The 13,551-nt window shown below is 28.6% G+C and overlaps 1 protein-coding gene across 2 annotated transcripts in view; it reads left to right on the top strand.

Annotated features, from left to right (window-relative positions):
- Positions 1–13,551, top strand: part of LOC103580506 (E3 ubiquitin-protein ligase RBBP6) — a 30,851-nt gene that overhangs the window by 13,049 nt on the left and 4,251 nt on the right. For both annotated transcript variants that reach the window (XM_008562268.3, XM_008562267.2), the window contains exons 11-12: positions 4,253–4,408; positions 4,494–4,775. In XM_008562268.3, the coding sequence (XP_008560490.1) occupies positions 4,253–4,408; positions 4,494–4,775 (438 nt within the window). The remainder of the gene's footprint in view (positions 1–4,252; positions 4,409–4,493; positions 4,776–13,551) is intronic.

Raw genomic sequence — 13,551 nt, 5'->3', positions numbered from 1 at the left:
TGCCTAGCTGCCCTTATCGATCTAACACTAGTAGCAAGATCCTCCGGGGAAAGCTTTAATCGCAGTGCTCTCAAAACTTCTCCAGACGATCTTGACTCACCTGGTGTGATCAGAACGGCCTCCGCCCGTTGTCGTATCCTCCGCTGCTTGGCCTCCTTGGATGCTGTGGTCCGTTGCGTCGCTGGTCCTGTTGGTCCTGATCCCGCCGATCCACCGTCCATGGCTGCTTTTTCTTTTTTTTCCTCCCCTCTACAACGGTGAAAGGGGCACTGATAGTCTTCCGATCTCCCTCCACCGTCTCCGTTCTCTTCTTCTTCTCCCGTCCTGCCTCCTCAGGAGACGATAACGGGCGCTTCCCGGTCGAGGCCTCATTTCCGAGGGCCGTTACTTCCGAGTAAGAACGACCGACCAGCTCTTCAGGCCCTTTAGGTGGGCTAGACGACTCATCGTCTTTCCTCAGGGGTACCCTCTTCTTCTTTCTCGGCGTTTTCTTCTGAGCTGCCTCTTTCCGGAGTTGCTCCTGTCGTTGCAGCTCCTTAGTCAGGCGCCCACGCTCCTCCGCCTCCACTATCGCGAGTTTCCTCTGCGCATCTTTCCATGTCTTCCGGACCAGAGTCCTCCCTGGAGATCGCCGCATCTCTCGTCGCGAGACTCTCTGTCAAGAGCAAGCCAGGATCTTTGGTCTTGCCTTCACTTGGCGTGTCGACGGTTTTTCCCTTGGCCAAGTGGTCCACCAAGGGGCGTCGAGCAGTCGCTGGATGACGACCGCGCAGGTGCTGCTTTGCCACCTGACGCTGCCGTGGCTGGGGTATCCCTCCCCTGCTCCGTAAACGAGATTTCCTTATATGACTTATCCATAATTCAAAATCGTAACACCTGAATCATCACGCTCGTCATTCATTTTAAGGAGTGTAGCTTCTCCTGAGTGGTCCGCGGTGAGTCTTTTTCAGGTCACATCCCAGTTGTTAGACCGGTAGTAACCCTCTATGGAGCTCACTAACCCAAACATTCCTCCACGCGAAAAATCATCAAAGATGATATCGTCTAGGAGTACTCATAAGGACCATTCCCCTATCCGCCACCCGGGGACGCGCTCGGTTGGTCTCAAGCCCTGACGGTGACATGAGATGGTAGACTTCTTCATCTTCCTGGGTAATGATGTTGCCATCATTATTCCTGAAAGATTGAAGGGAGTCACCCTCATCATCACCGACAACTTCCGAGAAATATTCATAGTTAGAATGTAACATTTTGATATATTTATGGTAAAAGCCTAGACAGTATCATTAAAGTCCAGCCTTAATATGCGCCCATAGTAAATTTTAACGGAAAATTTCCACAGTGCAGGAGATTGGTTTTTGACATTTCTTATTCAGAATTTATCGCCCTTTAATTTAATACCAATCATCATAGGGTTTTACATTAATAGATAGAAGTTTTTTAATGAAAATACACGGTGTCTCGGCTTCCCTATTGTTATTTTATTATTTATTTAAAAAACGCGGCCGAATTGAGCTTTCTTATTATTATTTTCGTGATCTACGGAATTTTTTACATATTATCAATAAAAGAAAATCCAGTAATTAATTTCCCCCTACAACGCTTAAGAGTAAATTAAGTGGACTAGTATTCCTTTATCGGCATGGTGACAAAATAGATAGAGGCTTTTGTCGGAAGTGTCCTATTTTTCTGAAATATAATTTGACAGTGGTGGTATTTTTAAGAGTAATTGATTGAGAACTGCAATCATTCACATTGGTCTTTACTCGTCTTTTCATTCTTTGAACTTTTGCCAGTAGAATATCCTGTTGATTTTGGAATTTAATCACTTTTTTACTTTCCTCTTCATCAAGGGTAGGGTCATCGCCCCTGATTACTGCAATACGAAAGTATCCATGTATTGGAATGTATGCAATCCAATTTTCACATATTTCAATCTTGATTTGGTTCATAAATCTATTGGCCTCGAGGTAAGAGTTGAAAACGACCTTGTATTTTTCTTTACTAATAGGAACTAGACTTTCCATGGTTTTGTAGAACTCTTGGAGTTTTTTACCCATGGTCATGATGTGAAGACTGCCCAAGTTATGCTCCTCTCTCTCATCTGCCACTTGGACAACAAATGAACCAATATTCTTGTTGTCATATCTGTTGTTGTCGATTATTCTCCTCTGCGCTGCTGGAAATGCATTTCTTGAGTCTTCTACGGCTCTTGTTTTTTTTTTTTTTCTTCATAACTCTAATTATTTTTGGAGATATATCCGTCTTTCATTTTGTGCTTGTATCTATATCGGTTATTTCGGAATCCATAAACTTCATGACGGTTGTGTATATTTAACAACCAGACAGTTGAGACGTTTGTAAAGCAAAGAAAATGAAAGTATGTTATTATTTGTTTAAGCAAGTGGTAATTTAATATTACTATAACTACTTGCAATGCTGCTATATGTTGTAACTAATATATTTTGTCATAAAAAGCAAGAATGTTATAAGAAAAGTTTTAGATTAGAAAGCAGATGTAAATGATAAGCGTAAATTAAGTTAGTATTGTATAATTAATCAACAGACTTACTCTTTACAGTTTAGAAATGTGTTAAGGACAGGGTAATGCTGGGTTAAATGATGATGTTTGCTGATTTTCTTCTAGTTGTTGGATTTCAGCCCTGGCGAACACGTGCTTTAAAATGTGTAGTTGTGGGTCTACTTCCGTATGTAATCTCCAAATTTTGTCGGCTTCCGTCTTGCCAGTAGTTATTTAGGATCTCTTTACGTTGTGTTAATTTGTCTTGTCTTTTCGATTAGTTACTGTATTGTTTTATATGTGGTTTGTTTTATGTTGTGTAGATATGTGTATAATTAATTATGCAATCAATTGTTTTACTGTTTACGGCTCCGAACTCTCGACTGTGACCATTGTAATGGATTGTCATTCTAAAGAGTTACTGTGAAATCTTGAAAAAGTTAATGATTAACTAGAATTTTTTGATAGGTTCCCTCACAGATTTGAATCACGGTGGAAACACCGGGGGTTTGTTCCATTTTACCACTGTGATTAGGCAGCGGATACACCGTAGAACCACGGTGGTGAAATCGCACAAAGTCACCGTGGAATTACGGTAGATACTTCGCGTAATCAGAGTGGAATCACGGTGGATACACAGCGTAGTCACAGTGGATACACTGTGTATACACGGTGGTAAAATGGAACAAACCCACCGTGTAACCACGGTGGATCCACTGTGTTCACACTCCTACGGTGTTTCCACCGTGATTCAAATCTGCGAGGGTTAATACGGTACCTATTTTCTTATTTATAATGGAAATTACTTATTTCGCGTGAAACCTAATTGATTACATTTAAGTTACGTTAATTAACTAATAGTATCTTGATTTATAGAAAAACGATTTTAATTATTGATTTTATTTTTTTATTGAATCTTAAACATAACTTTGTGAAGTAGTTTAACTTGAAACATAATAATACTTATTTTTATAAATTTTAAATATAAAAAACAAACTACTTTCCACATTATAACTTAATAGTAAGGCATATATTAAAGCCTTACCTTATCGTGAAGTATGATAGATTGATGTATAAACTTTTCTTAATAAAAATATTGATACAATTAATTTCAACTATAGTCAAAGACCCAAAACTTGATCAGTAGCATTAGTCGCTTACTTTAACTGATTAATGCGTTTTTATAATTTAAAAAAAAAAAAAAATCAACTAAAAGAAATGATTATTGATAAATTCGTAAATCTCAATTCATATTAAAATATGATGTATCAATGTATTTTTTATTTATTATAAACTTGAATTAACTCACTGTTTTGAAAATTCCGCTCAGCCAGCCATTTTTTATTTTAAGATCATTCTTAAACAATATCCCCAATTTTAAAAAATATTTAATAATTTTCAATTGCCATATTGGTATTGAAATTTTATTAATCAATTATTTAAAAAATTGAATCATTAATTGAAAAAAGAATAATTTGGCCGATATAAATTAAAAAAAAAAATTACTTTTAAAAATCACTCCAATAGAAAACTGAGCGGGTAATGAGTATTTTACTTAATATTTAAATGTTCAATTTTATAATTACTCTTACTCATTTATCCTTGTAAATTTATTTTATTATGATACAAAGTAATATTTATAAATTTATTATTACGTTATTGAAGTATTAATAAACAAAAAAGACAAGTTAAATAAACTATGGCATCTAAATATTTATAATTTTATTTCAGATCAAGATCATATTCTCGCAGTCAATCACCACGTAGCTCTATTTCACGAGACCGTGAGAGAGATCGAGAAAGAGGAAGAGAACGCAACAGAGACCGTGATCGAGATCAAGATTTTCCTCCTACAAGATATAGATCACCTGATCGCCCCCGTCCAAGGTAATTATTTTAAATTAATCGATATTATATACCAAACTTATTATATAACGATTTATGAATAAAAATTTAATTTTTGTTTTATTAGATTTCAAAGGGAACCTGCTAAATCACGTGAATCACGAGAAAAATATAATAGTTACTACAATGAGCCACCTGGAAACGAGTTTGGATTTAGAGAACGTGAACGTGATGGGTCGAATAACAGAGAGAGATCTGGTTATCGTTATCCACCACGAAATCAAACAGCACATCATAATATTCCACCGTTGATGCCACATCTAAATGCTGGTGCTCATCCACCTCAACCACAACGGTCCTTTGGGGGGCCTCCGCAGGACAGGAAAGACTATTATGATTCTTACAACAGGTATTTCCGCTACAGTAGTATTTTCATTTGTGTACTTATTAAGAACATCCTGATCAATACATTTAAATATTACTTGCATGTTTTAACGTTAGATTATTTTTTAATAATCCGTAATAATATCAGTATAGACCAAATTATATATATGAATATTATCAAAAATAGTTATATACAATTCCACTGAATTATTTTAACAAACCATGCACTATAATATATTTTATACTTATCAGTTCATCATATTTTATTTTATTAACTGATAATAATAATAATAATGGTATCATATGAAATATATACTATTAAGCAACAATCGACAATAACAGTGGAAACATTTCACTGATTAATTATACTTTATTTGATTTTTAATCAATTTCCCATTACGAAACAATCAATAAGTCAGCTCAAATTATTAATAAAACAAACTATTTATTAAATAATTATTTTTATGATAATTATAAAAATAAATTTTACGTATAAGGTAAAAGACCCAGTACCCGTTCACTTTTCATTTGAGAGAAAAATCAATTTTTTTTTTTTTTGTGGTTTTAAAAACATTAAAATAAAATTTTAATTTAAAGGATAATCTTGATAATTAATTATTGATTTATTTATACTTAATTAAATATGACAAATTGTAAAAATAATAATAATATTGACTTAAATTTCATTAATTATTTATAAAATTAATTGTTAAAAATACTCAAGTTTTCCGCTCATGTTATTTTTGGAGAAAGCGAATTCCACAAATTATAACCCGTTATTAGAAAAGACTTCTGATAAACATTACTATGACATGATGCTACCCGTAGAGTGTTAGTTTTGAGCAAATCAAAACATAATTAATACTTTTCATTAATTATATTCATTTTTAACATAAACGCCGTTGAGTGGACCCATAGGGTCCATTCGGAAATGATCTAGCTCTAGCTTTAGCTAAGCGTTGCCACATAGCGAGTGCTAGAGCTTGAGCATTTCCGAATGTATCCATAGTCGCTCACTAAAAGTTGTGATAGTGAGGTCCTATACTCGCTCAAAGACGACATTAATTCAACTATCATAAGTTTATTTATTTAGAGAACAGTCAGTTAATTTAGGTTTATAATAAATAGTAAAATATTTTGATAGGTCATATTATAATATAATATTTATCAATAATCATTTCTTTTAGTTGAAATTTATTTTTATAAAAACGCATTAATCAGTTAAAGTGAGCAACAAATGCTACTGATCAAGTTTCGGGTCTTTTACCTTATATTTATATATATAAGTATTTCAATTAGGAATACATCGTAGCCTTTATAAGATGTGAAAATTCAAAATTTATGTGTACGCTTATTAGGATACTATTTAAATGAAAAAATTTCATATATAAGTTTGATAAATGTGATAATAGATGAATAATAATTTATGTTAATGTTTTTTCATTTTATGTAATTTATTATCTCTTGTTTACGAATTTATTCGTTCAGTATTGAACTAGTCTGTGAACATTTTTTTAAAAACCTATGTAGGTATTCGTATTAAATTTTTAAAGCAAACAAAGTTGCTCATATAAGAGTTTAATATTTAGTTATCAAATTATGGCTGTGTGGAAATACAAAAGTGTATTTAACTAATTGTTTTTCAATAATTTTAGGATGTTTCAAAATAAAAACTGTTATCTTATTTTTTTTTTTTATTACTCAATCAAGTTGTGATAATTTTTTTCTGTTTAAGAATAATGTCATTGTCCTATTATTAAAATAACTTTTTTAAAAAATGTATGGCTATAATTAAATTTTAGTAATTGTAGTCAATCGCTTATAAGTGAAATAATATTCATTCCATAATATTATGATTTTAAGTGAAAAATTATTTAAAATTTAAGTTTTATAGAAGTCAACTATTGGTCAATGCAAAATGGTTATTTATTACATCAAAAGAAGTCTTTAAAATGATTAATTTGGAAATTTTTTATTAAACAGTAGTAAAAATTTATTGATATCAAGTAAAATCCAATTAATTACAACATTTTTATTCAATCAATTTAAACATTTTAGCAGCTATCATTCTTTTTAACCTTCTTAATGAATATTCCATTTTTAAATTGGCCAACAATTTACTTTATTACATAGAATTAATTATAATTGTTGTTGTATAGAATTTTGATGAATTTTTATTATATTTTCTATTAATAATTTCATATATAACGAATGATTTAGGATGAATTTTTTTTAAAAACCGTTATGGCAGAGGTTATTTAGATTGCAAATTAAGACATTACTATAGTTGTAAAAAAATTTTATGTAACAAATATTTAAATGTTATGAAATTTTCAAGTTTTCAATTAAATACTCAATGCGTATGTATTTTAAAAAAGATGCATTAGATTTTAAAAATAACTTTTATACTTTTAATATTTTTTTCTTCAAATTTGAGGATTTTTTTTTTTACTCATTCAGTTTATTTAGTTGATTAAAAAATTCTCTATCAATATGTTATTGTGCAATCCATATATATTAATCATCTATGATTGTTTTTCTATTGTAATAAATCACATAGTACGATTTATAGTACTTCCTATCAGTCGATCCATTTTCATTATAATTTTAAATTCTTGAGTAAAAAATTTTATAATATGTTTGTGTTACTGAAACGTGATTTTATTTATTTTTTTTTTAAATTTTAAAAAATTATTTTTTATATGATATTAAACAGTAAATTATTCATTTATTTATCAGTGACTGATGCATTATTTTAACAAAATGAATAATACATATTGTGAAATTCGTTTTGCTGAGTGATTTTGTTCAAGTATTTTATAAATATAATTTTGTTAATAGACTGAAACCGTAAGCTTATGTAAAAATTATCGAGTATTTCTGATGAAACCGATTAATTTACCAATTGTTTGTTATAAAGTTTTTTTTAAATATGAAAAATTGTCAGTATTACTGTATTTATTATATTAATTTAGATATTTTGACGGACTGTCAATTATTGTTCATAAAAGTATTGTACAATAAATTTTTCATTAAATTTAGATGCATTCAAATTATTGCTACAAGTATGAAAATATAAAATAACTGTCAAGAAGAAAACGTGATAATAATTCGCACATGTTTAAAACGGAATTCAAAATGTCTAAATAATTTTTCGTAATTTTTTCTTCATTTCTGATAAAATGGAAAATATTAAATTAAATTTAAAAATTTAATTAGAGTAGATAAGTAGAGTATTTTTTACATTACACGCTAACACATAGATGAAATTTTTAATTAGTAGATTATAACTTTTATTATTATTATTATTATTAATAAGCTTATTTTTTACTTTTGATATTTTTTTTAACTCATAGTATTCATATATCTCTTAACAAATTGTTTACGTGTTTCATGAAACTTGTCTATTACATATTTTATTTCATAAAATCAGTTCAGTATATATTTTTAATAATAACTATGCAATTAAATATCATTTTAAGTATAGTATAATTTATTATTGCACTGTTGTTATTATTATTATTATTATTATTATTATTATTTTTTTTTTTTTTTTTTTTTTTTTTTTTTTTTTTTTTTTTTTTCAAAATTTTCTAACTCAATCAAAAATTCATTTTTAAAATTCAAAATAAGATTATCGATCTTTTTCTAATCTCTTATATATTAATTTCATTATTTTCATTTTTTTTTTTTTTTTTTTTAATTCAATTACTGTAATGAGATTTATTTGAAAAATCAATTTATATTCTGTGATAAAAACCAAAATTATATTTAAAGTAAATTTACAATTTAAAAATAATGAGTGTTATAAAATATGAACATACAGTTTAAAATTATTTGTAAGAACTACATAATAGCAATGATTTTTTAAAATTATATGTTAAATTAGCTGTACAATAATTAGTTAAATGTTTTTTCAACCATTTTTATTGTAATTTATTATAATTGCGTATTTTATAGTTTATAAGTTAATATACTGTGATTACGTTATTTGTATAATAAAAAAAAAAATAGCTCGAGAGATTAATAGTTTAATATAGTTAATTTTAGAAAAAAAAATATGATGTATATTGTCTTAAACGCTAACTTTAGCTAAAACAATTAATAGATATAGCAACCTCAGCATAATTCAACGAGATGTTTAAACGGCAATTGTCTTCGCAGTTTCAATGCACCGCTTGATTCGAATTAAGGTAAATTCGGGACCAAATCAATATTTTTAATCATGATATTTTTGTATACAATTACGTTAATTACTTAATTTTTATTGATTTCATAGTTTAAAGTAATTATCATTTTAATCTAAAAGTTGACACAAACATGTATATATTAGGGTGTTTTTTATTTTTTGAACATTTGTTTTTCTGAGCCTATATGAATATTTGATTGTAGACGCAAAAAAAAAATGATTTCTTGAAAATTTGAACACTTAATTTTAATTTTAAGAGGTCGCGATCTATTTTTGAAGTTTTCCCATTTAGAAAGCAGAGGAACGATATCACTTTTTTTTTTTTTTTAATTCCTACTCAGACAGTTTTTGAGCAGTTGAATGGTTTTTGGACTCGTTTTGTAAGACATGAAGTCCTCTTTAAAATTGCTCTAAGTGACATAGATGCATTTTCATGAGTAATTAAATTTTAGTCGTAAAGACTGAGATTTTCGGTCGGTGGAAGCTATCGGCATTTTGATCGATACGTAAAATCAAAGAACTACGTAAAAAGAGAAGGAATAAGTACGGAAGTTTGATTTATGACGAAAATTAATTTAAAACTAAATAATTCTAAAACCCGTCAAAAAAGAAAAGTAAAAAAACAAACAACGCCGTTGAAATTATTGAATGATTTTCAATATTTCTTGAGTATTTAACAGATTACAAAATTTATATAAATATTTTTTCTAGAAAGTCAATAGCTTGAATAATAATAGCCAACAATTATGATTTTTTGGTGAAAGATTTTTGAAGTTTAAAGTCTCATAACTTTTGAATTTTAAAGAGGACTTCAAGCCTTACATAACAAGCCCAAAAACGAGCTAATTGCTCAAAAACTGCCTGAGTAGAAATTTTTTTTAAAAAATGTGATATCGTTTCCATGCTTTTTTAAATGAAAACTTTAAAAATAGATCGCGACCTCTTAAAATTAAAATTAAGTGCTCAAATTTTTAGGAAATTGATTTTTTTTATCGTCTACGATAAAATTTTCATATAAGCTAAGAAAAAAAAAATGTTCGAAAAATAAAAAGCACCCTAGTATGTATATATATGGGCCATCAGTATTTAAGGTGCAGTTGATATAAAATTGATAACTCTCTCAAGAGTTAAATTTTGACTGTTTGCAACTTGATAACAATTTATTGGAGATGTGTTTTTTATAGCAAATTTTATTAGTTTCATAATTATCAAGTGCTAAATTTTGTATAATTGTTTTTAAGGATGTAGGGTAGAGGTACCGTTTTTGGCTATTTTAGGACCAATTTTGGAAACTTCAAAAATTTTAATGAAATAATTTGTAAAATGCACAATGACATAATTAATATCTTAAATGTTTTCAAAGATACTTTCATCACACTAGTGCAATGGAAGTTTTTTTATTATACTTTTTTATTAATTAAAATAAAATATTAAATGTCGAACAATGGAGCAGTGGCCACAATTGGATCTCCTACCCTACTATGGTGGAAATTTCAACAAAATTTAACTTTTTATAAGGAAGAATTTTTCAACAAGTCATCAACAGAATTATAGTTCCATTATACATTCTTTCATAGAATTTAATAAGCTGTTAATGGTAATATTCTGATACTGCTATATTTTTTTTGTTTTTCACAGGACTGAAGAAAACATAGTATATTACACTCCTGGGGAGGAAATTAGGGCTTTTCAAGCCTCGTAAAATTGCCTACCCGAGGTGAAGGCAAACCCGCGGATCGGGACGTCCTATTTTCCTTCGTGCTGTGTATAGTATTTTTCACCAGATCCGTACCTGAAAATTACAATTTTTGCGTCTATGTTGTGAGAATATTGGAGCATGTGCTGATTCTTATTATTTGTTTTTCATAAAAAAAAAAGACGAGTTTCTTGCCTCTAAACAGGGCAGGAATTTAAACTTTCGGCGCGGGTATGGTGGAAAAATTAAATCTTTCAGGTGCAAATCTGGTGAAAAATAGTATACACATCATGGAGGGAAGAAGGTAGGGCGGAATGTCGCCTTCGGTTTGGGTAGGCAATTATACACGTGCGTTGGAATGCCCTACTTTCCTCCTTTGATGTTTAATATACTAATTATTTTTACCAATATTATTTCGATAGTTGTCTTAAATTTTTTTTTATTAACTGTTTGATTCTTTACAAAAATTTCATCTCCGAAATTTTATATAATTTTATATATTGATATTATGGTACGTTGTAATAAAATATCGAGGAATTTTTTTTTTTTTACTTTAATAATTTTATGTAAAATCAAAAACTGATGAGGAATGACAGCAATGAAATATTAACAACTTATTTTTAGTAAAAATATTTTTACAACAAACCAAAGATTATTTACTTTATTGTTTGAAAAAATAGTCGTATTTTAAAACTTGCCCTTATATATTTATGTACATAATGAATTACATTACGTAATTTCAAAATTTAATTTAATTTATTAAACGAATTTAAATAAAAAAAAACAACAACAACAAAAAATAATAAATATAATGGAGTCTGCAAATAAAATGTATAATGCAAGAACAAGTATATAAAATTAAATAACAACAAATTTTTAATAATTTTCGAAGAATATAATGGAATATATATATTGTCTATGTTCATCAGGTTTATTTCTTCCCCTCAATGTAAATGTTTTTAATAAATTAATATTTATATTATAAACTTACTTGTTCTATATTAATTATATTGTAAATTAAGGGCATTCTCAGACAGTGTCCGCTTCCCCACTTTTTTGTAACATTCAGTGACTTTCAACTGTCATATCCATATTCAAACTTTTATCAATTAATTACTAAAAAATTAAAGCATTAATTGAAAAAATAATAATTTAACCGAGATATAGATTTTTAAAAAATTACTTACAACGTAATTAGAATTTTCAACTTTTGTAGGCTAAAATTTATTTAGCGAATTTCATCGAGAATGCCCTTTAATAATTTTGTTACATGAGTGACATTATCATAATTAATATAAATAATAGGGATATGCGAATCGGATTCGAATCGAATAGTAAGATTCAATTTGATATGGATAATTTCTAAGTTGGAACTATTCGCACATCCCTAATAAATAATTAACATTACATAGAAAAAAAGTATTTCTCGACGCTAGAAATATTTTGCATTACAAAAGTTTTTTTTTTTCTTAGAGCAAGTAAAAGTTTTCTTGGGGCAAGTTAAATTTTTTTGCGCCGAGAAATCCTTTTTTCCTATTTAAGTTTTTAGAATGGAATACATCACGTGCGAAATGCCAAAAGGGCGTATAATTTTTTTTTTGTCTATCACTTTGTAAACATATTCTAAAATTAAAAATGAAAAAAAAAAATTTTCCAAAGGCAAAAGGGTGTATGTCTCGAAATATACGCCCTTTGGCTTTAGGAACTTGAAAATTTTATGATCTAAAGCCAAAAGAGCGTAAAAAAAATTTTTTTTCTAATCGCCTGTTAAACATATTCTAAGCTGGAAAATAAAAGAAAATGTCGAAGCCCAAAAAACATAATGTTCATTTAATCGGATTTTGTAACAAAATAAATGTTTAATTTTAATGATTAACTAAATGAATCCTAATTTTGATTGAAATTTAAAAAACTACGAAATACTATTCGTTACTAAGGCGCGAAATTTCAAAAGGTTCGAATATATATTTTATCGCATCGTAATCATTTTTCAAATCATTCAAACGTTTTGAGTTTTTTGATGTTATAAGCATTTAAAGAAGTTCATTTTTTCTTTATTTGGATCACAGAAAATAGCTTTGGAAAGAGTATAGAAAAAAGTTAGGTGATTTTTAAAAATTCATGTACTTGAAGACAGAACGTTTTTCATGGAAGAAAAATAAAAAAAAAAACAAAGTGAAAAGTAAAAAATCTGCTGGATCTAGATTTATGAAATGTTTCGCACAAGAGCAAGTATGTCAGTCGAAAATTGCAACCACTCCCAATCACCCCTTAAGTTACTTTTAAGCAGTCAAATAAAAATTTTGTTTTACACGTTTTTTTGGCTTTAAGACATAATTTCCTTAAAGCCAAAACTGCGTATATCTTGAGATACGTCTTTTTGGCGTTAGTAATTCAAAAAAAATTTTCTTAATGATTTTGACGTTTTAAACGATTTAGAGTTGAATGGCAAAAAAAATTTTTTTATACGCCTTTTTGGCACAAAACCCTATTTAACTGCTGTAGTACGCCCTTTTGGCATTTCGCACGCGACAAAATTAACTTAATATATATATTTATATTTTAATTTTTAATGCAAAATTATGTTATAAATGATGACAATTATTTTCCTGTTAGAAATTCCCATAAGGTTTATGTTACGATTTAAATAATAAAACACTTAGAATTTCACGTCAATCTTCACTGCAATTTTATTTCTAGCTGTTATCTTTGAAAAATTTCACGAATTTTATATTAAAATCTTGTGTATTATTCTCAATTATTATAAAAATGAATTTACTCCGTAGAGAATTTTCATTAATTTTTTGTAATATTACTATTTTTCGATTCCCAGTCTAAACCACCATTATTTCTTCTCGGTTCCTTTCTATTATGACATTGAAATCACCCATAAAAATTACTATTTTTATTAACATC

This window comes from Microplitis demolitor, chromosome 7, assembly GCF_026212275.2.
Source record: "Microplitis demolitor isolate Queensland-Clemson2020A chromosome 7, iyMicDemo2.1a, whole genome shotgun sequence".
Classification (NCBI taxonomy): domain Eukaryota; kingdom Metazoa; phylum Arthropoda; class Insecta; order Hymenoptera; family Braconidae; genus Microplitis; species Microplitis demolitor.
This window is presented reverse-complemented; position numbering and strand designations above follow the sequence as displayed.